The following is a 24,855-nucleotide window of genomic DNA, read 5'->3' on the forward strand; positions in this document are numbered from 1 at the left end:
AGTTCAAAATAAGTCATTTGAATACTTTTTACAGTACCAAGTGTAGGTAATATTTTTAAATGTTAAAATATTTTGCAAAGACATTACTTCATTGTCAAATAAATTGTAATAACTTTGTTTTAACGCTATGAAATAAGACGATGAAGAAGTAGACGACAGTAGCCTCTACTTTGCGATAGTAGTTTTTTTAGGAAAAGGTACATGTAGTGCTTTTCTAGGCAGTATTGGAGACTTATTTTAAGGGAAAGTACGTCTGAACAAAAAGGTGTTAGAAAGGTCGACACTAGTTTGATTGAACCTGTTGTGCGTGTGCATTTCAACAGTGTGTGTGTGAATTAGTCAGTGGCATTCACTTTCAATTGAACTGTCCTACGAAGTGTTCACCTGCCCTTCATACTACTCACCCCTCATGCCACTGCCCTCATCATGGAAGGAACTGCGATGCAGACCTGAACCTCCTCCTAAACCAGCCTCCTCCAGATGCTCACTGCCTCCACTGCCCGAGGAGGCAATGCTGCTCTGGGGTGAGAGAGGTGCATGGTCTGGGGCCGGGCCTCTAGCAGTCCGTAGGTCCTCCTGGGACAGCCAGACGTGGCCCAGAGGCTGGTTGCTGGGGCCGCTCATGGGAGGCGTGAGGGACACTGAGCGCTTCAGGGGACTGTGCTGCTGGCTGCCACCTCCACTCGTCAGGACTGCAGACAACAATAAGACAGGTAGGCGCAGGCTGTGAGATGGAGCTTAGCTAAAGGGGCTGACGGTAAAGAACTAGTTGCGACGAAGCCCGACTCTGGCGTCGCCTTACGTCTCCTCAAGTCGCCTGTGTCTTGGCCAAAAAAGTTGCACTTGAACTCACCGCAAGACTACAGCGATGGCCAACGAGCATGTATGTCCTGCGCCTGCGTGAGAGGAAATAACTCTCCATGGCAGCAGGCGGTGGTAATCTATTCGTCATTAAAAAAGGGAAACCCGATGTACAAACCATTGCTATGATACAAACAACAAAACAGCACAGAGCCTACGGCCCCCTCTGCTTCACTCCCACCGAGACGACAGCAGACACCGGGAGATGGCTAGCGCTCATCCATTCTCTTGGCAAGAAGTCTCCCTGCGGTGAGGAAGCGAAGGAACCGAGCAGCCCGCTGCGACCGGCTGGCAAGTAAACTTGCTTGCTAGGGGGCTCAGTTCTCAGTCTAGCACCAACCACGGTGCAGAGGGAGAGAGGTCTACGATGTTTAAATTAAGTTTAACGGGATGAGACATCATTTAATTGGCTTATTTTGTAATGTGTAGGCATGGAGATCTTTTAGGAGACAAGTTTAAATATACCTACACAAGTAGACATGTATCTCGATGTACGTTTGCCCACCACCCAACTATGCCTGTCTTTTATGCAGCAGTGCAAAAGCACATTTTGTGTTTTGAATATGGTAGTTGCCATATTCAAAACACAAAATGTGCACAATTTCTTCCATCCAGCTCATATGTAAAATGTAAACACCGTATTTGTCTGTGAGAGAACTAGAGACAGCAGGATGGAAGAGGCTGCATCTGCCAGGCAGCGAACACACAAAACCTTTCCTGATAGGTTGTTTGTCGGCTGCCATCCAGACTTTAATAAACTTCTCTCGGACGGACAGCCTTCTGATATTCTTAGATCTATAACTACTGCAAAATGTCTGCTCAACAGTTAATTTATCGAGTTTCACTAAAGCAACTAAGCAAAAAAGCCATACTCACTCACATATATTCACCTGGGCTTGATCTAAATTCGCTCCTTCACTTTCGTGTTGGTTTTGAAGACTCAACCTTCGAAGCTATGTGCCAAACACCTCCCGGATTAGGATGAAATATCACTGATATTTTACAAATGATTTTATCCTGTACAATAGAATAAGTCCATTACCAAAAAAAAAAATCTGTCTGTATGATAAACCTTCTTCCTTTCTCCATCTTCTTCTCTCACCTCATTTCTGTATTAATAATTCAAATCTGTGCTCAGGATGAATTTAATGATGGAGCGTTACTGGGGTCAAACCAAGTTAACTGTTACAACTGAAATCCCTAAAAGCAGCTCTAACGTCACTGATTTTTCCTGCTAAAGGAGGTAAACAGAATAAAAAGGTGGAGAGCCAGAGAGCTTTTTGTGTCGCCGCTCTGACGGGGTAAGCTGCCATCAATACTCCAGGCTCTCTCCTCCTCCTCCTATATGCGGTCCTCTTTCTGTTGGCGCTATGTATAGGACTTCATGGGCCCCGTTTAAAATAGGTGCCCAGCTACCATTACAAGTTCCAGTCCCTAAATATTAGCCATTTTCCCTAAATACAGTCTCCCACAAAGGCTGCCTTACAAGGGATAGGATGGGTGGTATGTGCTGCTGTGGCTTGGACTACAGCAGAGTATGGGTGGGGTGGGGGGGGCAACAGGATGTGGTGTCAGTGGCACACAGGTTGATGTGGCTGGACAATTATACTCCTGTTATCACCATCGTGACCAGATGAACAGTGTGTGTGTGTGTGGGGGGGGGGTAATAGGTTTTATGTCAATGTTGGTAATTTATTGATCAAAATGATTACTGTATTCATTGCTTTGTGACACACATTTTTGATTGGCCCATTGAGAAGCTTTGATGCTAAAAGCATTGACACAATGAAACACATCTTCCTTCTTACTTTGCATCCAACTAAATATCTACACATCTATTCTAGTCCATTCAACGCTCACTTTCATTTGTTGAGAAAAGCATCTGCTCAGTGGGTCCACCAATCCTGTGCTGGCGGCTGGGGTAACTCTAGTTTATCAGTTGTGAAATCCTGAGGTCTTTTGTGTGGGACTGAAGCTGCTAGCAGTCACAAATATAAGGGGATCTTTCTTGGAGCAGTGAGCAGGGCTTTAAATGTGTCTTTATTTATAAACCCTCAGCTGTTTCTTTCATCTCCCAGAAAAGAAAAAAAAAAATACAGAGCCCTTGCATTCTTGTCTGGAAATATCCTGCTCTGACCATAGTTATGCTCAATTTCAACAGCCCTGCCCTCTCTGTGTGTTGTCTTCCACCTCACACAGCCTCTGTAGTTGCTATGTGGGCTGTTCAGAGTGTATTTACTGTGTAGAGGCTATTTCGTGTGCTCAGGTTGTATTTAGTGCGTTTGGTAAGTTTAGAGTGCACAGAGTGTCTTTATAATGAAACCAACATTTGAACCGAATTTAAATAAGCGTTGTATTTTGTGTGCTGCCAAATGCTATACAGAAGTTTTTTTTGTGCTTAATGTCAATTATTATCATTATCCAATCAAGCACAGCTGATACCAAAAAAACTCCTACGATTTTAACTACAAGGAAGAGAAAAGCTTAAAGACCCTAGTGTGAAGTTGCGGCAGGGCGCGGGCGATCAGGTGGCCATCCCAGACAGAGAAGCTATCATCAGGCCAGCCCAGAGTAGGTGGCTGTAATCACTGAGGTCTTCTCAGATGGTTTATTGGTTTTGGCTACCTTGACTTTAGAAGTACACAAACCAGTCTGGGGTTGAAAAGCAGCCCACCTCACTTCATTTTATTTTAGTTAATAATTTGGCTGGTTTAAATCAATTCTTGGGAGGTCAATCCCATCTTTAAGTTCATAAGTTATTGATGGCACAGTATAAAAAAGTTTTTTCGGGGCAATTGCACAAGTCAGTCAGAAGATAAAGTGTATGGAGCAAACAGGTGAAAACCCTTCAGGGACTACTTTAAATTAGGTTTATTGGCCTTCTATCATTTTGCAGTGATGCTGGTTACCTACAGTATGTAAATCAAGGTGTACATCCCTAATGTCTGTCAACAGCTCTCTATCCTCATGAAAACATGACATGGGTACGGATAAGGGAGACAAATGTATTGTTTAAAATAACAATAGGTGGAAAGAAGGAATGAAAATACCAAAATGGACATGAATTAGAAATGCTGGTGCTCTTTTAATATTTTGATATTTTAAAAGGGCATATTATTACCTTACATGTGTCTATTTTTTTTAAAAATAGAAAAGTTGTTGCAGTCATTTTACACATACTATTATATTACATTATTGTATTCGTTACATTATCACGCGCTACACCGTGAGAACCAACCACGCGCGCTGACTTTATCTGTGTGTTGCTAAAGCACCACATGATTAGAAATGAGCTGAACACAGTACAAGGCACACAGGACTAATCGATTATTTGTCAACTATTAAATAAATTGCCAACTATTTGATAATTGATTATTCGGTTTGAGTAATTTTTTAAGAAAAAAAAAAGCCAAAGTTCTGATTCCAGCTTCTTAAATGTGAATATTTTCCATTTTCTTGACTCATCTATGACGGAATATCTTTATGTTGTGGACAAAACAATACATTTCAGGACATCCTATTGGGCTTTGGAAAACCCTAATCGACATTTTTCACCATTTTCTGAAATTTTACAGACCAAACAACTAATCAAGTCAGTCGGTCAGTTAGTTGCAGCCCTAAACTATACTTACTAGTGTTACCGCCTCCACCAGTTCCAACTGTGTTGATGGTTGCCGGCACAGAGGATGATGGGTAGAGAAGGAGGTGCCCGTTCTCACAGCCCTGCTGCTGCGGGTGCCAGCCTCCGCCCAGCCCTGAATCTCTGGAGCTCTGCCACCCATTGAGGCGGTCGTCCGAGCCGTAGCGCTGGTGGTGATGCAAGGAGAAGAGATTGCCTGATGAAGAGGTGTTGGTGGAGGAGGAGGATCCTGATGAGGAGAGGGTGGATGGAGGCGTGGACTGGTGGTGGTGGTGGTGCGGTCCAGAAGGAGGAGGCCTTTCCAGTGAGTCTCCCCGGGCAGCGGCCCTCTCCTCCAGGTGGTTGAGCCAGAGTGCCAGGGCGGAGCGGTCTTCCAGGGAGGTGGCTGGGTGGATGAGGGCGTAGGACAGGAGCTGGCGGGACTCCTCCAGGTGACGGCCATGCTCGATGGTGTGGGCCAGGATGCGTGGCAGCAGGCGCATGTACTCGCCCTTGGCTTCAACGTTGCCGGGTTTGAGCAGCGGGAGATGGGTGAGGACAAGCGAGATGACCCGCTCCTTAGATTCGCCTTGCCACTGGCTGATCACCCCTGTAGGTGACAAAAACACAATAAGCATTATAAACCCATAACTCACCATTTATTTCAACAGTGCTCAAAAGAAAATCTAACTTGTGCAGAGTATGACTAATAAGTGTATGAGCGCATGAATTCAAATGTCAGCGTATCATTATGTTGCCAGCAAATCGTGGGTGGCCCTGACAGACCTGACTGAACCACAGTTATGAACCGAAAACACAAACCGTTGGATACATAATCTAAGATTTTAGCTTCACGGTATCCGAGGTGGTAGCAAAGGAGAATGTAATTGATGGATGGACAGATGGATTAGTGAACACTTGTACGGTTGAAATAGAAGACACAAAGATGATGTCAGGCCCACTGCACGGTCATCCTTCTCTAAACAGACAACTCGGTAGGTTGCTAATGGTGGCAGTACAGTTCTATACATAACCCAGAGGTCATGGAGCTCTATTGTTGTCCGAGTCAGTGGGCCATTAGGAGCCCATTCCTATCATCTTGGACCAGGGCTAAAGATATCAGCTGGTCAGTGCGACAGCTTTGGACAGCCACACAAATAGAGACAGGACGCAGGTCGGCTTCACTTCCTGCTTGGGAGATGCATCTGTGTGAATATGACCGCCACGGTCATCCTTAACCCATAAGGATCTGGTCTCTAAATCAGACATGTGAGGTTAAACTAGAAAATACATCGGCTAGTCCTTCTGTCCAAAGATATCCCAATGTCAAAGTCTACTTTGTGATGACGTATAGCTCTCTCTGCCCTGTCGAGAGGACACCTGCAGCTCTGACCAGGCAGATGGACAACCACAGACCCTGAAGCTTTCTAACCCGTTGACAGTCTGACAGCCCGCCGGCGGGCCTGGCTGACTTTTTGGCTTTCAGAGGCTGTAGCAGGCACAGATTACAGTGCCGATAATGAAGATAAAGTGAAGATATTGGTATCATATGAAACTAGACGATCTAAGGAATCCAATGGTACCAAGGGGGGGCTATATAAACCTTTAAACTTAGGCTAATTTTGGTGAGGGAAAAACTAGCATGGCCATTTTCAAAGGGGTCTCTTGACCTCTTACCTTATCCTTATCCTAAGGAAAATGGTTTCCATGGGTACCCACGAGTTTCCCCTTTACAGACATGCCCACTTTATGCTAATCCAATACAGTTTCGGCACTTACCGTGCAGATCTTCTCATGCAGTATAAATGCCATTTCTAAAATGGTGCATCTGAATATTTTTACATACTGGGGTATTGGAATTGCATAAATTGGGTATGACTGGAAAGCTAAGACTCTTGTGGATTAAATGAAAAGCAAATATATTAACGTGTGATGGTGTTAGTCCCCATAGTAGCCATTTCAATTTAGTGAGAGCATTTTTTGAAACTTGTGTCACTGTATACAACAACCCGTGGAGAGCTCTAGGATAATCACAGCCTCATGAAACTCTACAGCCTCAAACTAGAGACCTACGGCATTCAGAGGATGTATGGCTGTATGTCCTAGGCATATTGACCATAAAGGGGTGTTCTCAGCAGTTTCCAGAACAGAAGGGCTCTAACATCTAATCACCGATTGTTCTTGCAGAATAATGCAAATTTCCTTTGATTCCTGTGACTGTGTTGATGTGACTTGTACATTACAGTCACTCAAACAGGACAGAGTAACACGCGGATATTTTAAAAACTAATTTTAAGGCGGCAGGCGCGTGTTGTTAACGCGGGCCGCCTAAACGGCAAGTGCTGCGGGAAACACACATCGCTATTTATATATATATATATAGCGACTGGAAAATCAACAAGTAACATCATTAGGCAATAATCGATTATGGTCTGTCACTGCATTGATGCAGAATCGTCCAGGTCCGCATCGCGATGCATCCATGTAACGGTTAATTTCAACACCCCTACCATCAAGAGTGTATTTATAATAATATACCACAAAAACCTTTACAGATCAAACTCAACTAATTGTTCTCTCTCAGAACATAATAAAAAAGAACCACCCGATTGTTGGATCTCACACATAAAAAATGTGAACCTGACTACTCAAAAATTGTTAACAGAATTAAAAGCAAAAAAGGATAGGCTACTCCTACTCAATTTGCCCACTCGTTTTAAATTTAAGTTTTACACAGGCTTGCTTCCAAAAAAACGGGCATTTTTTTTTTGAAGAAAAGACCTTCAGATCCATGTCAGTGAATGGGTAAAAAGAAGGGGCAAGACAAAGTGAACTTGGCCAGGCTGTCCCGAAGCTCAGCAGACAGCGCAGTAGGAGTGACATAGAGCACAAGGAAAGAGGAAGTGGGCGAAGACTGCGGTAGAAACTAGTTTGAGAGGGAGGATGAGAAAATGTAAATGTTTTAAGGGAGCGAGGTGTGTGAGGGGAGCCAGGGAGTTACTCCCCATTGCTCCAGGGATGATGTCATCCTTCATTCCTCTGAATGAGGCAAGCCTCGGTCCATCAGAGAACAGGAATTGTTCCATGATTAAAACTCATTTCTTTCCAAATGACTGGAAAACATTAAGATGTAACACAGAAACCCTGATACATCCTCTAAGAACACTTACAGAAGCAGTGGTGCACTGCCAACTTTTAAACATCTCCATTTCACTGTTGAAATTAAAATGTTTTCAACTTTTTCACATTTGTATGACAGTATAAGTTTGTCTACTAACACATATTACACAGAGACCATAAAAAGGACTGACTAAACATTACGTGTCAGAGACTCAACCAACGGCAACTAAAATGCCTCGAGCTAAATTCAACAACTTTGCGGTTATTACCACAGGGCAGATTTTTCAAAGCAAATAAATGAAAATAATCATGTTCCCAGTTACATCATGCTCTGTCCATTTATGGAGGTGCAACCCCTTTACCAATTGTTTTCATCTGTAGGTTACTGGCTGTAAGAACAGATTTTCAGTAACTTACTGGACCCGACTCCACCAGAGCTCGCTAATGAAGACAATCATTCATGTGAATCCATAGAGAAACCACTTTGGAATAACTTGCAAATAACCGCCAACACTACCAGCGTTTTAGGGGTCCTCCCTCAAGATAATGTTACGTTTTTCAATAATAATAATAATAAAAAAAAAAATGCTATTTCACATCATTTTGGACCAATATTATCAACATATATGTGTCTAAAATGTTGGAAAAGCTAGAACAGATAATAAACAAATAGCAATTAAAAAGCTTAAAGACAAAGCTTGCTAAGAAGTCCACTGGGGACAAACAGAAACCATTAGATCTGAGAAAAGTTTTAATGCTCACTTGACTTTACATTCATTCTGCTTATATATAGTTATCTTTGGAAGGGATGAGGTAAAGCTATTAGCAATTAAAGATTAAAAGTCAGAACAAATTGCCTTTGATCAATAGTATTCTGGTTAAAATGTCTGGAGTGTGCAAGCTAGAAGCTAGGTCTCTCTTCCTTGAATAAATACAGACTGGGTAAAGGTGTGAAAAAACGCAACAACTACAAGTCAGGAAGCTTACTTCTTACTCTTACTAGCTTACTCCAAGGTTAGAAAGTCAAGGAGTCAGCCCCCAGGCTACCTATTAAACAAATGGACCAGAGAGAGTGAGTTACTATGCCAAGTGTAAAACCCAGTGGGTAAACAAATGTTAAGACATTTACAGTTACAATAAATGCAGCGCACTCACAAGTTAAAACTGAAGAATCCATTAACTACTCATTAGGGCTGCACAATTTATCGTTTAAAAAAAGGTAATTGCAATATTTACTGGCGCAACAAACATATAGCGAAAGAAGGCTGTGACATATAGGGTTGGGTACCTTTCGCATCTGAACCAATATCTATCTATCTATCTATCTATCTATCTATCTATCTATCTATCTATCTATCTATCTAAACTGCATTTCGCTGTCTTTGTACTTGTACACTGCACAATGACAAAAAAATCTAATCTAATCTGTACCGATACTGCTACCTTAAATTCGTTTCCCGGTACCCAACGGTACTTTCTTTCCCCCCCCCCCAGTACTTTCCCTTCGTAATTACAAATAAAATATTTCAGTTGTAAAAATAATTCCAAACCTATTTATCCTATTTACTTAGAACATTGTTATTTATTTAGAATATTTTACACTGACAGAAATTAAATAAAAATAAAACCCCTCCCTCTCTCCTCCCAAACTCGTCCCTACAACCTATTATATTGAATAATTATTCAACTTTTATTCTTGTTTTTGTATATTATTCGTTTTTGTTTTCATCTTGACCGTTTTTAACTGCTCTTTAATGTTTCATGTAAAGCACTTTGAATTGCCTTGTTGCTGAAAGGTAATGTAGAAATAAAGTTGCCTTGCAACCTCAGCCTGTCAGTCAGTTCCCAGGGCATAGAAACCACTGTTGGTGTCTCCGTGAAGTTTTGAAAAACTGTAACCACACTTGAAACCGCTTTATCGGCATTGCCGTGACTCTCTGTGACTTCAACAAAACTGCAGAGCCGACATAGTTTGCTCCGTCCGCACCTCTGTGCGCGCGTGCGTCTCCGCTCTCTGTCAACATGCAGAGAGGACAGATAAGCTTGCGCTTACGCACTCTCAGGTACTAAAATTTGGCACAGTTTGATTTTTTTACATGAACCAATACTCGGTAATACCAACGTGATTCGGTCGGTACCGGTAAAAGTACAGGGTTCGGTACCCAACCCCAGTGACATATCGCAAAAGACATTCAGAGATTTTTCAACAGTAGAAATACGGTTAAAAAATGTAACCGTCTCTTTTTTAGTGCTGCCTTTTATATTCAAGTCAATGTTCAATGTGTTCAATACAAGAATGTCGGAAATTATTTCCTTTCATTTCGTTTTAAATACAACAAGCAAGTTGTTGTATTTTAGCAGACTACTGAAAGCAGCAGAAATGCAGAACTGAGCACAATTTAATATCTGTTCATTCATCATATTGTGCAACTCTACGATTAGTCACACCGCACACAAAACCAAAAAAAAAAAAAAAAAGGATGAGAAAGTTTCCCCATGAATGTCACACCCCTTTTTAGCGTGGTCGCTCCCGTGCTGAGCCTTGAGAAGAAAGTGCTAACCTCATCCAACTGGAATAAAAAAGGAGGGTAAGCTGAGGTTACAACACTGACTGAGGACAGAAACACTGAGCTGCCACTCCTCTTTACACAGTGATACCAACACCTCCTTTCCGCCCTTATTTCTTTGATTCAGAAACAAAGAGGAACAGAGTGTCACTAGGGTTGTGACGGTATAGTTTTTTTCTTACCGCGGTGAAGAAGCAACATATCAGCGCAGTATGGCGGTTAACTGCAGCCCCCTTACGACAGTAGCTTGGTTAGAGCGAGAATGGCAGGGTGCCTTAAGTGAGTGTGAGTGACGTCAGTGCCCGTGTGGTCGCACAAGGAGAGCGAGCGGTAACGGAGAGTAGCGTATGAGTGCTGCTGTGAGGAAAAGAGAGAGGAAAAAGAGATAGCAAAGTTGTTGTAAAGTGAGTTAAAAGTGAACAATAAAACAAGCTAGAGCTTCTCAAGACACGGTGGCTTTATCTATTGTCAATACTGCCGGTAAAGTGAATGGCGTCACCCCCGAAAAAACATTGGCTTAAACCTTAGAACATATGTTGCAGCCATAGACTGTAAAAGATTGCAGCACAGTGTTTCCATTTCAGCTCTACAGAGCTCAACAGTCCTGCCCACAGCGGGCTCCGGAAGTAAAAATACAATGCAATTTCTCCATTGACAATTGGAGTATAAGACATAAAATCGGAACCGTCGATGGTAGACTTAAAACCTGCTACGACATGACTAAGCAATTGCATATGCTCATATAGATGCCAAAAATTCATGGGGCACCAACCTTGTTTTGAGACAAATGTCTTTTATTCGCCATGTCTTGGATTAGTACTCCATTACCCACAATCCTGAACAATCCCACAATCCCACAGTGATGCCTCTGATTGCTGGTGAGGAGGGGGAGCTGCCGGCACAATCCGTCATGCGCATGCCCAAGATGATAATCCTGTTTTACGAGGATCTACGACACTGCACGAATCACGATCTGTTCCAGGCTTCTGCCGTTAGCCTCCACCGGGAAGCTAACCTTAGTTAAGCTAACAGCTAATTTGGCTAACCGCTAGCTGACAGCTTGATGCAGTCCAAAATAACGTTAACTCAAACTAAACACTGGGTAAAGCAGGCTACAGCTGACGTAACAGCTGTTATATATTGTAACGGTTATTTTCAGGTTTTATTTTGAGGGTCTTCTAAAGTTATGACATGCTGTCTCAGCTAGCGGTTAGCTGAATTAGCTGTTAGCTAAACTAAGGTAGCTTCCTTTATTCAGTGGTGCGCGGTGGTTTATGGGATTAGTTGTTCCTTCGCTCGATAATGAAAATATTTCCACAGTCTTGTACCTTTGACTTTGACCTTTGACCCCAGCATGCGTCATCAAAACAAAAAGCAGCGTGGAGGCTTCGTATGATCATTAAAACGAGTTTTATGACAAGGTCGGCGAGGATGGAAAAATCTGACATTTCTGTGCAAACTTTGCCCGCCAGCTATCAAAAAGAAAATTTGCACTTCAGTCACATCCACAGCAAACCTGAAACGGCACGTTGAACTGAAGCAACGTGTGGAAAAAAAGAACTATGAACTAGTTCATTTTTGGAACTGTGAACTTAGTTCAAAATTTTGAAGTATGAACTATGAACTGAACTAGTTCATTTTAAAATTTGTGAACTGAACGTTGAACTAGTTCATGTAGAAAGTGAACTTTCCCAACACTGATTAAAACCATTAGCGTTAGCATTATCCATTGTTACAGCTACAGGACCTCGGGAGAACAGTCTTATGAGCATGTGCAGTCTGCTCGCGTCCATTATGCGCGTTCATCATGCCCAATTTAATAATTCTGGATTCGGCTACTAGTAAATGTTAAAAATGTTAAAAACGGGACGTTTTAAACAAGGACCCTTTAAATGTTTGGGCTGGTAAGTTGATGTACCCCCCCAAAAAATATCTGCTAAAATATAGAAGTTTCTTTCGCCATGCAAAGTCTATGGGAAAAGTATTTCTGGGCCAGAGGGTGCAGCTAAGACATGGCGCTCTTCCTGGGGGCTTGGTCTACTCGCCCACCTCTGCATCCCACTTGGATTAAGCGTGAACGCCCCATACAATGTGACATGACCAACAGACTAAACAATACAAACCCAAAGTGAGAGAAAGCCAATGCGAGGTATTCAACGAGACAAAGGATGTTAAGTTTGTTCTCTCATGCCAGACAGAGAGACGGGGACATGCTGGGAACTGATGAATCACATCAGCATGATTGAGAAGCAACACTGTAAAAAAAGAGAGAATCTGACATACACAAACACTAAAACCTCAGACAGAGAGAGTCATTTGTTCTGGGGCTGACACAGCATTTCCTTTCTGGTGAACTCTGTGCCACCCTGCCCAGGCACTGCCCTGTAACACTCTCTCTGGCACCAAGACAAGGGTGCTGCTTTCATCACAGCCCTGCCTCTCTCAGTACAATCCCTCCTCTGTCACCCTGGCATCAAACCGCCCACCTTTTCATCCACAACCTGGACACCCTTGTCTGCATTGAAGAAAGTACAACAGAAAACAGGGGGTCACGGCGGTAAGATGAGAAAATTGTCCAGGTCAATCAGATTCCTATAGAGAACTTGACAGCTTTGAGTTGTAATTAAAAAAAAGTTGATGTACATGTTCGATTGGGGAAAAACTTCACATGAAATAAAATCTGAGTGATGCTCTGACATTTTAAGCTGCTGTTGATTGCACATGACTTTAAAAAAAAAAAAAAAAACTTTCTCAGCTTGAACTCTTGACGTCTACTCAGCTGCCAAGTTTTGTATTTACACTTTGTAACAGGCAATGGACATTGGTGACTTTTTGAACACGATTCCCATGGTGTCCACATCCAGTCTGACATGAAGCAAACTCCTGTTAGCACATACCTGCAAACTCAGAAGGGCTGAAAAAGGTGACACCCCCCCGGAGAAGAAAATAATAATAATATTTTCCCAGTGCTAAAACGATACTTTTCATACATACACATACAATAATATATATATATATATATATATATATATATATATATATATATATATATATATATATATATATATATATATATAACATATATATATATATACATACATACATACATATACATATATATATACATACATACATATATATATACATACATACATACATACATACATACATACATATATATATATATATATTTTACAAAAAAAAGGAGCACGGCAAAGTGTAAGGTGTTAAGTAAGGGTAATGATTATTAACAAGGCTACAAAGTCATATAAAATAGTACAAGTAAATTCCAGTTAAACAACAAAAAACAACTGGATGGGAAAAGGGTATTTTACATTAACTTTGAATGCACCATGAGGCTGGCGAGGCGAAGAGTCTGTGTTGTTTTGACAGTGGCAGCTACAGACTGTTGTTGGAATCCTCTCCAGTGAAATACAGACACACTTTTACACCGTTTTAGCTGTCAGCATTTTAACCGTGTTTACTCCAGCTGCTAGCTAACGTTACCTGCTGTCGAGTGTAGGGTTAACTAGCTAGCGGTAGGCTAACATTACCTGCTGTCGAGTGTAGTGTTAACTAGCTAACGGTAGGCTAACGTTACCTGCTGTCGAGTGTAGTGTTAACTAGCGTGACATGCGGCAATGTTTCAGTTCCCTCTAACGTCCGTTTAGGAGCATCAGAGATAAGTACAGGCATTTAAGTGGAACCGAAATCCGCGTTGCTATTCGGTCCGGTAGATACCGGTCGTTAAGGCACCGGTGCCATATTAACATTGAACTAACGTTGTAGGCTAACACCACAGTTTGCTGATCTTAGCTGACAAGCCGACAAGCTTGATTTCCATTATAACGGTAAAGTTAAACACGTTAACAACAACGTTAGCGAAAACACTGTTGGCAGATAACAGCACTTACCTCAAGAAATAAGAAAAAAAGAAATAGTTGTTGCTAGGAGAAGTTAATGGTTTTTATGCCAAACAAACAATTGTGCCTAATCAAGTTGTTATTTCTCCAAGTTGACTTACAATTGTCTAGGTAAGAGCTCATTTGTCATACTTTTTGTGTCAATTATTTGGTCACCATTTTTCTGGCTCAGACACATCCTGTAATTTGATGGACTAATATAAACGAGACAGCAGTAAGAGGTCTGGAACCAGCACACAAGACTCTTTGAGTTTTTGAGTAAGGGGTGTGACTCATTTGTTCCTAACATGCAAAACATCTTCCTCAGCAATATCTATCAATACTGTCCACCTACGTGTACAACACACAGCTGAATGCACCAAGTTTACTTCCTTGTTCTCCGAGGATGGTTCAACCCCATTCTGGGAGGGTCAGTTCGAGGGAATGTGGGTACTTAAACAGAAAATTAAAGCTCTTCTCGTAACATAAGTTATTACATTGAACACGGTCATATCCTTGGAAACCCCAGAGAAATGTGACTGGGTTAACAAAATCAGCCATCTATGTGGAAAAGCAGGGCGGTCTATTACTGACATTTTAAAGACAGACTTGACTTCTACAGTATGACTTAATATTGACCAAGAGAGAGCAGCGGATGCTCACTGGGTTTAACTTTGACCCTGAGCTGAAATACAGTGTGTCTTCTTCCCATCCGACTCTGTGATCACAAGACACAAGCGACAGCGGTGGAAACAATGTGATGGTTTTAGCTCATTTGTTACACATTGGTTATGTGCAAACACAACCCAGTGGGGAGACACACACACACACACACACACACACACACACACACACACACACACACACACACACACACACACACACACACACTTTGTCAGACATATGATTCCTCTCGTTCTAAATATAGATGGGTCAACAGCACACAAAGCCACAACAAGGCCGCTAGCACAACAGTTAAGACCATATTAGTGGTTAGCAAAGGGACACATTAACTTCCAATGACAATGACAACAGCTTTGTGTGTGTGTGTGTGTGTGTGTGTGTGTGTGTGTGTGTGTGTGTGTGTGTGTGTGTGAGTGTGAGTGAGAGAGAGAGAGAAAGACAAAGAGAGTGAATGTACATGAGAAGGACAGTGTGTGGAAAAGTGTGTATTTACACTTGACCCCCACTCACAACTAAAAAATGTCAATATCAGCCACTATGAAATTGGTTAACCACCAGGGTGTGTGTGCGTGTGTGTTTGTGTGTGTGTGTATTGCAAGGTTACTACAATAAAGTTTGGGCTTTTTGAGCTTAAAGTAAAGATTAGATTACATTTTGGTTAGGGTTAAGATGAAGCTATAGCTGAGGTGTAAGGAAGATGGCTTCGGTTTAAGGAATGAATCTAGTCCATGGAAAATCCTTACATGTCTCTGTATGTGTGTGTCCTCTAATCCTCTGTCCTCTGCTTCTGCTGTTAGCAAAACAAACACGAGACTGGCTCACTTTGTCCCACTGCCGGCAACCTGCTATAGCCATTGTTGATTCAACACCACGTCCGACACAGTGGGTTCCCTTTACCAACTGGAGGACAGCAATCCAAGAGAAAGCAAGAGAGAGCTGACCAACAATAAACAGAGAAAGGGGGCCTAATTTAGGAAAACCACCTACCATTGAGGCCAATACGAGCTAACTGGAAAACACCAAGAGAGATAGCGAGACATGGCTGGAGGAGATGGAAGGTGAATTAAATGTCTGTATGAAAGGTCCTGGAACAACACATTACACAGCTTGGACTCACATACAGTCCACACACAAAAAAAAAAAGCCGTCATGGTTTAGACAAAAGGCCCAGACGGTATGGGGAAGGAATTTGGAAAACATAGTTTATACAACTAAGAATAAGTTGTGGAAGGAGGAAAAGGGGGATAGGGTGGGTCTTACTTGAAGAGAACAAACTTAAGACAGAGAGTAGTAGATGGGTGGAGTGAGGGGTGGGAAAGGGTAGAAAGGAAAAGTTCCCGCTCCTGCTTTCCGAGTGGATTCTCCAGCTCAGCAGTGGGGAATGTGCTGGCATACCACAGAGAGCTGCAGCTGAAGAATGCAGTGATTTCTAACGGATCCACAGCCGAGCTCTCTCAGACAGAGACAGAGACACACACACACACACACACACACACACCTACTCTGTACTAAAGCTCTTTTTAAAACTAAATACAACACGTCTTTTTCACACCACATTTAATGAGCCACAATATCCCAACGTCCAGTCAACACTAAACACCGGTATGGGATGCTGGTCAGCCAATACGGCACATGAATGAGTTGATGGTTGATGTCTATAGTACACTTGTGACACTAACTATTAGGGTTTTCTTCCCACAAGTATATCTCTCACTTTAAATGGAAAGAGACTGAAACAGCAGATAACATACATTACATTTAAATTAAACTACAAATTAAAGCATTATAAAAAAATAAAAAAAATAAAAAAAAGTGTCCCGGTCATTGTTGCAATCCCAAAAATGGGGACTAAGTGTGGTAGCTCTGGCTAACAATGAGTTACGTTTCTTTAAAAATCTGTAGAGACCATATATAGAAGACGAGGTGCGAATAAGGAATAAAAATAAAATACTGAAAGTTAGAGAAAGAGTAAGAAATCCGAAAGCAAAAGGTAGACCAAAACGGTGAAACAGACAGAAACAACTGAACAAATAAAGTGAAAGAAATCAAGATAACTAAAGGAAAAAATAGGCTCCAAGACAAGACCAAAAGACACAAAACGGACGAGGATATCAATGGGAATAAAGTAAACAAGCAAAACAAAAAAGACTAAAAATGTATAGAATAAAAAAAAAAAGAGCAAAAAGGTGAAATAGCAAAAAACTAAGGAACTAATTTTAGTTAAGAAGACACACAAAAGAAGAAAGAACGCAAAGAAAGAAGTAGGAAACAGAAGACAAGCAAAAAAGAACAAACAAAACTCAAAATATATGATGAAAATGATCTAATACATGCTGCATCGCCCCACCCATAGAGAGACCCAGAGAAAGAGAGAGGGGAGAATGAGAGTCCATGTCCTGACAGGCAGTCTAAGTGCAGACACACACACACACACACACACACACACACACACACACACACACACACACACACACACACACACACACACACACACACACACACACACACACACACACACACACACACACACACACACACACACACACACACACACGGATAAGGGAGTTAAGAAGGAAGGAAGGAAGGAAGGAAGGGGGTGGATACGAGTCAGACTGTAAAGTTCACTGGTGTCAACAGGTTTCAACCGGAGGGGGAGAAAATAGAAAGAGAGAAAGAAGATTGCAAAATAAACAAAGAAGACGGGACAATAATACATGCAATAAACAAGAGAGAGGAAAACAGAGCTGAGAGAGAGAGAGAAAAGGAAGAAGACGAAAGAGAAACTGAAAGAGAGAACAGAGAAACTGTTTGAGAGAGAGGGGGGCAGGGGGAGGGGGAGAGTCAGTGTTGTGGGATCAGCCTGACCTTGGCCTCAGCCTGACCTAATGACACATAACTGACTGAAGAGAGAAGAAGAAGAGGAAGAGGAGGAGGAGGAGGAGTGCTGTTTACTCCTGTCTAGTCTAGTTTAAAGCCTAAGTAAAGTTCAGCCATTTCTCAGAATACCAGTAAGTGATATGGGACACTTTTAATGGCTAACATACCATTGAACGGCTGGTGTATATGGATATAGCTGCAGCCGATTGGCCATGTCTTTCGGCCATGTCTGGGACTCGCGCGTCATAGTCTCATTAGTCTCACTTTGCCAGACCCTCCTCTAAAGCGCGCTGAAGGAGGGTCTGGCTACTCCACGCAGCATTCGGGGATGGGAGGAAAAACGTGCTCTGGTTTAATGGCATTTCTATAAACCAATCAGAATCGTCATGGGTGGCGCTAAGCTCCGCAAAGAGCCCCTGCAAAATAGTCGTGCGAGACTATAGTCTCATTGACATCCACCGAGATTTTTTTAATGTTATTATAGAGGAAGATTGACAGCTCTAGTCTCGTCTTTTTATGAAATTAGACAGAGGGTGGTGCTGCAATTACAGAACATGATGATTTGATAATCTATTATCTATAAAACTACTAATTTGGTGGCGTTTGGTGTTTTAAGCCCTCAACGTCGTCTTCCTGGAAGGCACTAGGATTAGGCAATGGTTAGGGTTAGGCAAGGGGGTAAGCTTCGCTTCAGAACTCAAACCTCCTATGGCGCCATTTTGACGCTACAAAGAGATCACCTCCCGTTAGCATTCCACTAACTAGCATACATTTTGGCGCCACTTTGACAGCGAATAACTTTACATCTGAAGCGTTTAAAGACTCTATTTGTCCATTGTTTAGTTCTAAAGAAACACGACAATGTATAAAAGGCTCCATTACCTTGTACCTCACGTTATGGCTCCATAGCAGACGTTTTTATAAAAAATAGGCTAACGATTGTGTCATAACCACGAGACTTACTGTCACACAGTAGAGGAATTACCGTATAGTACAGAAGAAGCTCGCAGGCAGTTTCGACTTACATGAGCTGTTTAGGTTTAATTACTAATGTTAACTAGCATGTTAGTTAGCAATAATTAGCCTGTGCTTATGTTATCTCCTTACATATACCTACGCTCTCCGTCTCTGTAAGATTGGGAATGATTGAGATTTCTCTTGGCACAGCTACCACAAGACTTACAACTTTCAGACACGTTGCTCACATCACATTTACGTTGTCTCTCTCAGTTGGAGGCTGCGCAGTAAAGCAAGGGATCACCGGAAAAGTGCTTCTAATAGCCTTCACTGGTCTCCATCCAGAGCAACGGGCTCTGTTGGTCCATTTTATATGTCAATGGGGTTAGGGTTAGGTGCCTTGAAGTAGACGGTCGCAGCACTGCCTTGAAGTCAACGTTGGGGGCTTAAAAACACCATCGACCTAATTTGGTGCAGGCCCTAACAGAGAAAGTATCTGCCATCATTCTCCATTACAGCTGCGTTACAGATTTCAACCTGGCATCACTTAAAATCAACTAAATGTACCCTGAAAAACAATGTACATATACAGCACCAAGCAAAGACCGCTAACTGAGGAAGAGGAGAGCAGAGAGAGAGAAAATATCTCCTCGTCCATCTAAATAATCTGTGTGTGTCATCATGTCGGACAGGTGGAGCAGAGTGAGAGGAAACAGGCAGTCAAGCTGTCAGGAAACCAGTCAGCAGGTAATTTACACTGCTCTCACTGGCTGACTCTCTGCTGCACACATGCTGCTCTGATCTGGATATTTGGACAATAGGTTGTTTAAAACAAACATGACTGATCATGACTGAACATCCATTTTGCATTAACATGCAGTGTGTGTGTGTGTGTGTGTGTGTGTGTGTGTGTGTGTGTGTGTGTGTGTGTGTGTGTGTGTGTGTGTGTGTATTCATAGTCCGGTTACAATTATTGAACAATTGTCTAACCGCAATAATTTTTTGGGGAAGTATCGCCGTTTCTTCTTTTTTTTTTTAACCACAATTAAATTGCTAACATTAGCTAAGGTCCTTATGGGTATGACTGATGGCGATTATCAGTTTTAGCAGTGGTGGCTTGTGACCGGGAGGTCGCCGGTTCAATCCCCAGACCGGCAGGATAAAAATCTGGGTGGGGAAAGTGAAAGAGCAGCGCTTGTCCCTCCCTCATTACCACCACTGAGGTGCCCTTTTACTTCTAGTAAAGTGTAACCACCTGGTTTCCGTCAACAACAACAATAATATGTTTGATCTGTGGTGATAACCAATCACTACTCTGCTAAATTGTAAGTGAAAGCATGCCGGTCACTTTTTTGGAATAAAGTCTACATGGCAGATATGAATACAAAACTCGTGTTTAAGTGCCTTTAGACATCAAGTGGGATGTGAAAACATCATCTTAGCACAGTCTAAAGAAATTTAAAGTGTGCATTCCGATCATAGTTCAGAAAAAAACAAGCTTAGCAGACTGGTAAGCGGGCTCTCCTGCGTGGCTGCTGACAGCACTGATCACATTGGACGGCAGCAGAGACCGCGGTGCCAACATCTGGTCATTTTGCTGACTTTGGTAGATTTCCGCACCGAAGCAGCGAGCTGAAAGGAGGGACAAACGGGGCACTCATCGAGCTGCTCTGCCCTCACCGATGCTCTGCATCACTCTGCCCTGCGTTCCCACCAACCTTCTCCATTTCCATCACAGTTAACGTTACGGTTTGGTGACTGCGAGACACGACACTGTTTGTAAAGGTTTATAGCCTGCCGTGTCGTTTTCCTGTGTCGCTTTGTGTATAATAAAACTAACAATCTACAAAACAAATAGAGAGGCCAATGAGTCGACTTACAATAGGAGCTTAGAACTGGGAGCGCCTCGAAGGATGATTCAAATCATCACTTACAGTAGGAGGCAGCCTTGCGGTTTTTACTGGTCATCATCCAAACCCAACTGGTCAGTGCAGGATTTCCTGCCACATCACTCTTCTCTCACAATGGAAACCAGGAGACACTATAGAACAAGGCTGCCCAATTTGGGGCCCGCGGGCCAAGTTTGGCCCGTGCTCCCTTTGTTTTGGCCCTCCATGGCACTTGACATGCTCATTCTCCTTACTCCTTACTCCTCATACTATTTTGAAAGTGCTGTAAAATCCTAACTGTAATGACTACGAAACTTCGTTTTGTGCAGCTAAAAAGTACTTAATCGCAGTTTTACAGCAATGTAAACTGGTCAGCCAGTCAAGATGGAGCGATCGAGGCAGTGGCACACTGATAAAAGAGCATTTAGTAAGTCAGCTGGAGCCCTAATGTTGAAAGACTTTTGAAAAACAAGGACAGGGCTCATGTCTCCCACTATTGCAAGTGATAAATAACTATAAATGTTCTGTAATATGGGAGATAAATGCAGATTGAAGAGCAGGGTTATTTTCAAAATTTTATTTCAGATTTTTAATGTTAATTTTCTATAAATATAATACATGTTCTCATTAAATCCGTGGCCTTTCATCCAGATTCATTTTTGGCCCTTCATATGAAAGAAATTGGGCACCTCTGCTATAGAACATATCATAGGCTACAAAACACTCTTATCTGCCATAAAAAAAAACACTGTTTGTTTATGGCAGATAATGTCTTTGATGCTCTAATTAAAAGAAACAATAAAAACTGTGAATGGGTTAAATGTGGAAACTAGACCACTATCTCATTTCCACAGGAAATACTGTAGTAAAGAGGTGCATGGACCCTCCTGTGTTCAGATCACAGGAGTGACTTTTTTCTGAATGAAATCAGTGAAAGATCAATCAGCGTCTCCAGGGCGCCTCAACATACACAGGGAGAGGGAAAGGGAGAGGGGGAGAGAGAGAGAGAGAGAGAGAGAGAGAGAGAGAGAGAGAGAGAGATATTCCTGTGACCCACAATAGAACACAGGAACACCTTTTCATAGCGGACTCGCATCATCCCAGCCAGGACACCTGGTCAATTTATAGAAGGTTATATAAAGCCCAGTTCATCTGGTTTTCACATTGCGCTGTGTGCAGCCGTGTTGGTGTACAGTAGGTGTAAAGTAGGTCTTTTCCTCTGGGGTCCCTGTTTATTTATTTATACTGTGTAATGTTTAAAACAGTGGCCAAGATGAGTGCGAGTGTGTGTGTGTGATCATGCTTGTAAAGTGGGAAGCACCTGCCTGACAATGAGCTAAACGTGTTTGCCAGTGCGTGTCTCTCTCTTCCACAGGAAAAGGAAACGCATCATCACAACTACTGTACGCGGCAGCAACTAGCTAGAGTAAAGTGCTCTTTACAATGTCTGACATCATTCAACATCTACTCTGGAGCTCACTCAAACCATGTCTGGCAAGACAAGAAATCCAGGTGGTATTTAGAGCTGCACAATTAATCGCAACTTTATCGCAATCGCAATATGGACTAGTGCAATATCCAAATCACAGGGAGGGGGGCAATATTTGTTAAAGGCAAAATATGTGGTACTATATAAATAAGTATATAGAAAATCAGATATCGCGATATTCTTGTCCTAATACCTTGAGGTCGATATTGTGGCGATATTCTAGGGTAGACAATTGGTGCTTTAACAAAATATCTTCACAATGAGATGTAAGATAAATAATCTTTAGTAATGTAGATATAATGACTAAGTGGGTAAAGGTAAAAATAATAGAAGAGCTAGAACAGTCTGGTAACACAGAAAAAGACATCACTTAAGCCATTTACGATATTACGATGTCCAAAATCTAAGACGATATCTAGCCTCATATCACGATATCAATATAATATCTAATAATTTTTTTTTTTTTTAAAGATTATTTTTTGGGCATTTTTAGGCCTTTATTTTCACAGGACAGATAAAGACATGGAAGGGGAGAGAGAGAGGGGGGAATGACATGCAGCAAAGGGCCGCAGGTCGGAGTCGAACCCACGGCCGCTGCGTTGAGGAGTAAACCTCTACATATATGTGCGGCTGCTCTACCAAAATGTGATAACCCGGCCAAAATTTATTTTATAATTTTTATATTTTTCAATGAGAACAAAGATACAAAAAAAAAAAAAGATCATTCCCCAATCCCCCCGAATATCGTGAATCATATTGCAATCGCGATATGATTCACGATATTCAATTAGATATTTTCATTATATCGAGCAGCCCTAGTGGTATCATTTGTTTAACATTTGCTGCTGCTGCTGCATCAACAACACAAACCTCCATTACAGGGTTTCTCCTCTACATACAAACTGTTCATCCTTTAGTAGAGACGTGGAGCATAGTGATGAATTTGAGCACGGTCGTTTTTAAATTGTGTCTTTCAGAAAAAGATTCGTTTCAAATCATCCACTGATTTAAACGATTGTTTTAGCCTTTATGCCACCTTGTCAAATCTAGGGGCGCACCGATCCGATATCAAGATCGGATATCGGTTCCGATATTGACAAAATAGCTGGATCGGGGATCGGAAAAATGAACAGATCCAAGGGTCGATCCAGTTTTGTTAGTTTTTTTTTTCTCTCTGTCGCACCTGTGTCGCATGCTGGAAGAGTTGAGTATACAAATAAATAAGAATTCAACACATTACATCTGTTATTTTGTCTTAGTTAGGAAAGTAATGTTTAGTTAGGAAAGTCTGGTGCCTTTAGTCTCTTCCGCATGGTGGAAGGAAGGTAGAAGGTGGAAGGTATACAGTGTATTATTAATTCAATGGTATCGGATCGGTATCGGCAGATACACAAAGCCCAGGCATCGGTATCGGGACTGAAAAAGTCGGATCGGTGCATCCCTAGTCAAATCCACAACTTTACAGATATTTTCAAGGCCCACGCAAACCCTGCACACTGCAGCACTTAAAGCGCCCATATTATGCTCATTTTCAGGTTCATAACTGTATTTTAAGGTTTTACCAGAATAGGTTTACATGGTTTAATTTTCAAAAAACACCATATTGTTGTTGTACTGCACAGCTCTCTCTCACTGCTGCAGATCCTCTTTTCACCTGGTTTCTGTTTTAGCTACAGAGTGAGACCTCTTTTCATCTTCTTCTTCTGTACTATCTTTGATTGCACTTGGGCATACGCGTAGCTCAAATGTAGAGCATGTCAGCTAGCTAACTCTAGAGATAGTAAAAGAGAGGCTGTTTCTCCAACTTTGGTCAGTTACAAGGCAGGATTAGCTGGGAGACTTCTAAATGGGAGCACATGTCGGTAGTTGCTTTGTTGTGGTGAACTTGTGTGTGTTGTAGCAGTGCTTTGCTATTGAGAACGACGTAGCATGCTACAGCGTTAAGCGTTAGCCGCTAACGCTAAGAGCTAATGGTTGTGGTTAGCCGCCTAATTTCTTGATTTTTCGGACACATTCAGAAACCGTATCTCACTCAAAACAGCATGGATGGATTTTTTTCAAAGTTTGTATGTGTGTGGAAGCACCAGAGACACAAAAGAACACCCCAAATCCCAGAAAAAGTATTTTTTTCATAATATGGGCACTTTAACCTGGACATCACTCTGCTGTCACGTGGCAGGTCGCAGTACATGAAAATGATTGAAAAACAAGTAAAAACTCCTCATCTCTTGTCAGAAACATTCTGTCTAACAGAGGGAGAAGATTATACTTGTTCACGGGCCAGGCAATATGTTTTTCTACAATGTTAAAAGCTCAAACATCGTAACTCGAGTTTGGATTTCATTTCCACATAAATAAAACTATATCTGCACCTATATTGTTTCTGCCTTTCTGTCCGGAGTACTTATTGCAGGCTACTAGACATATCTTTGTGTGGTTTGTGCGAGAGAAGAGGCCAGATGATCGTTTCTTATTGTCTCGTCTTTTTCCCAGCAGTGGGGGAGGTTTCCTAGTAGGACGCGGCTGCTGTTTGAATGGAGAACAATTCTTTGCTATCCTTTACTCCAACCCCCCACTCCCTTCCCACTTCCTCCCAGGTCTTTCATCAACATCCCCTCTTCTCCCCTGCTGCAGTAGTAACTGGCGGTTGGGGGTCTGGAGGAAGCAGGGTGGGGGCTGAGAGCAGGGTAAATGACTTGCAGTCCACCTGTGGAAGCGTACGCAGCGCTCCAGCGTTGGGGAGGCTCTGAATGTGGCAGTCGCAGCTATGCTGGGAATGTGAGCCTCCGCTCAGCCAGGGCTGGACCGGAGAAGCCCACAACTCTATTTAAGGAAATGGTAGTCAGGGGCCCATCAGCCGCTCTCCCTGCCTCTCCATTTCTCCGTCAGT

General features: G+C 42.2%; 1 protein-coding gene across 6 annotated transcripts in view; it reads right to left on the reverse strand.

Annotated features, from left to right (window-relative positions):
* Positions 1 to 24,855, reverse strand: part of samd4a (sterile alpha motif domain containing 4A) — a 68,877-nt gene that overhangs the window by 20,327 nt on the left and 23,695 nt on the right. For 4 of the 6 annotated variants that reach the window (XM_039794080.1, XM_039794082.1, XM_039794081.1 and 1 more), the window contains exons 3-4: positions 4,494 to 5,090; positions 405 to 692 (exon numbers count right to left, since the gene is read on the reverse strand). In XM_039794080.1, the coding sequence (XP_039650014.1) occupies positions 405 to 692; positions 4,494 to 5,090 (885 nt within the window). The remainder of the gene's footprint in view (positions 1 to 404; positions 693 to 4,493; positions 5,091 to 24,855) is intronic. The other 2 variants (XM_039794084.1, XM_039794083.1) reach the window with 1 other exon arrangement.

This window comes from Perca fluviatilis, chromosome 3 (genome assembly GCF_010015445.1).
Source record: "Perca fluviatilis chromosome 3, GENO_Pfluv_1.0, whole genome shotgun sequence".
NCBI classification, from domain to species: Eukaryota; Metazoa; Chordata; class Actinopteri; order Perciformes; family Percidae; genus Perca; species Perca fluviatilis.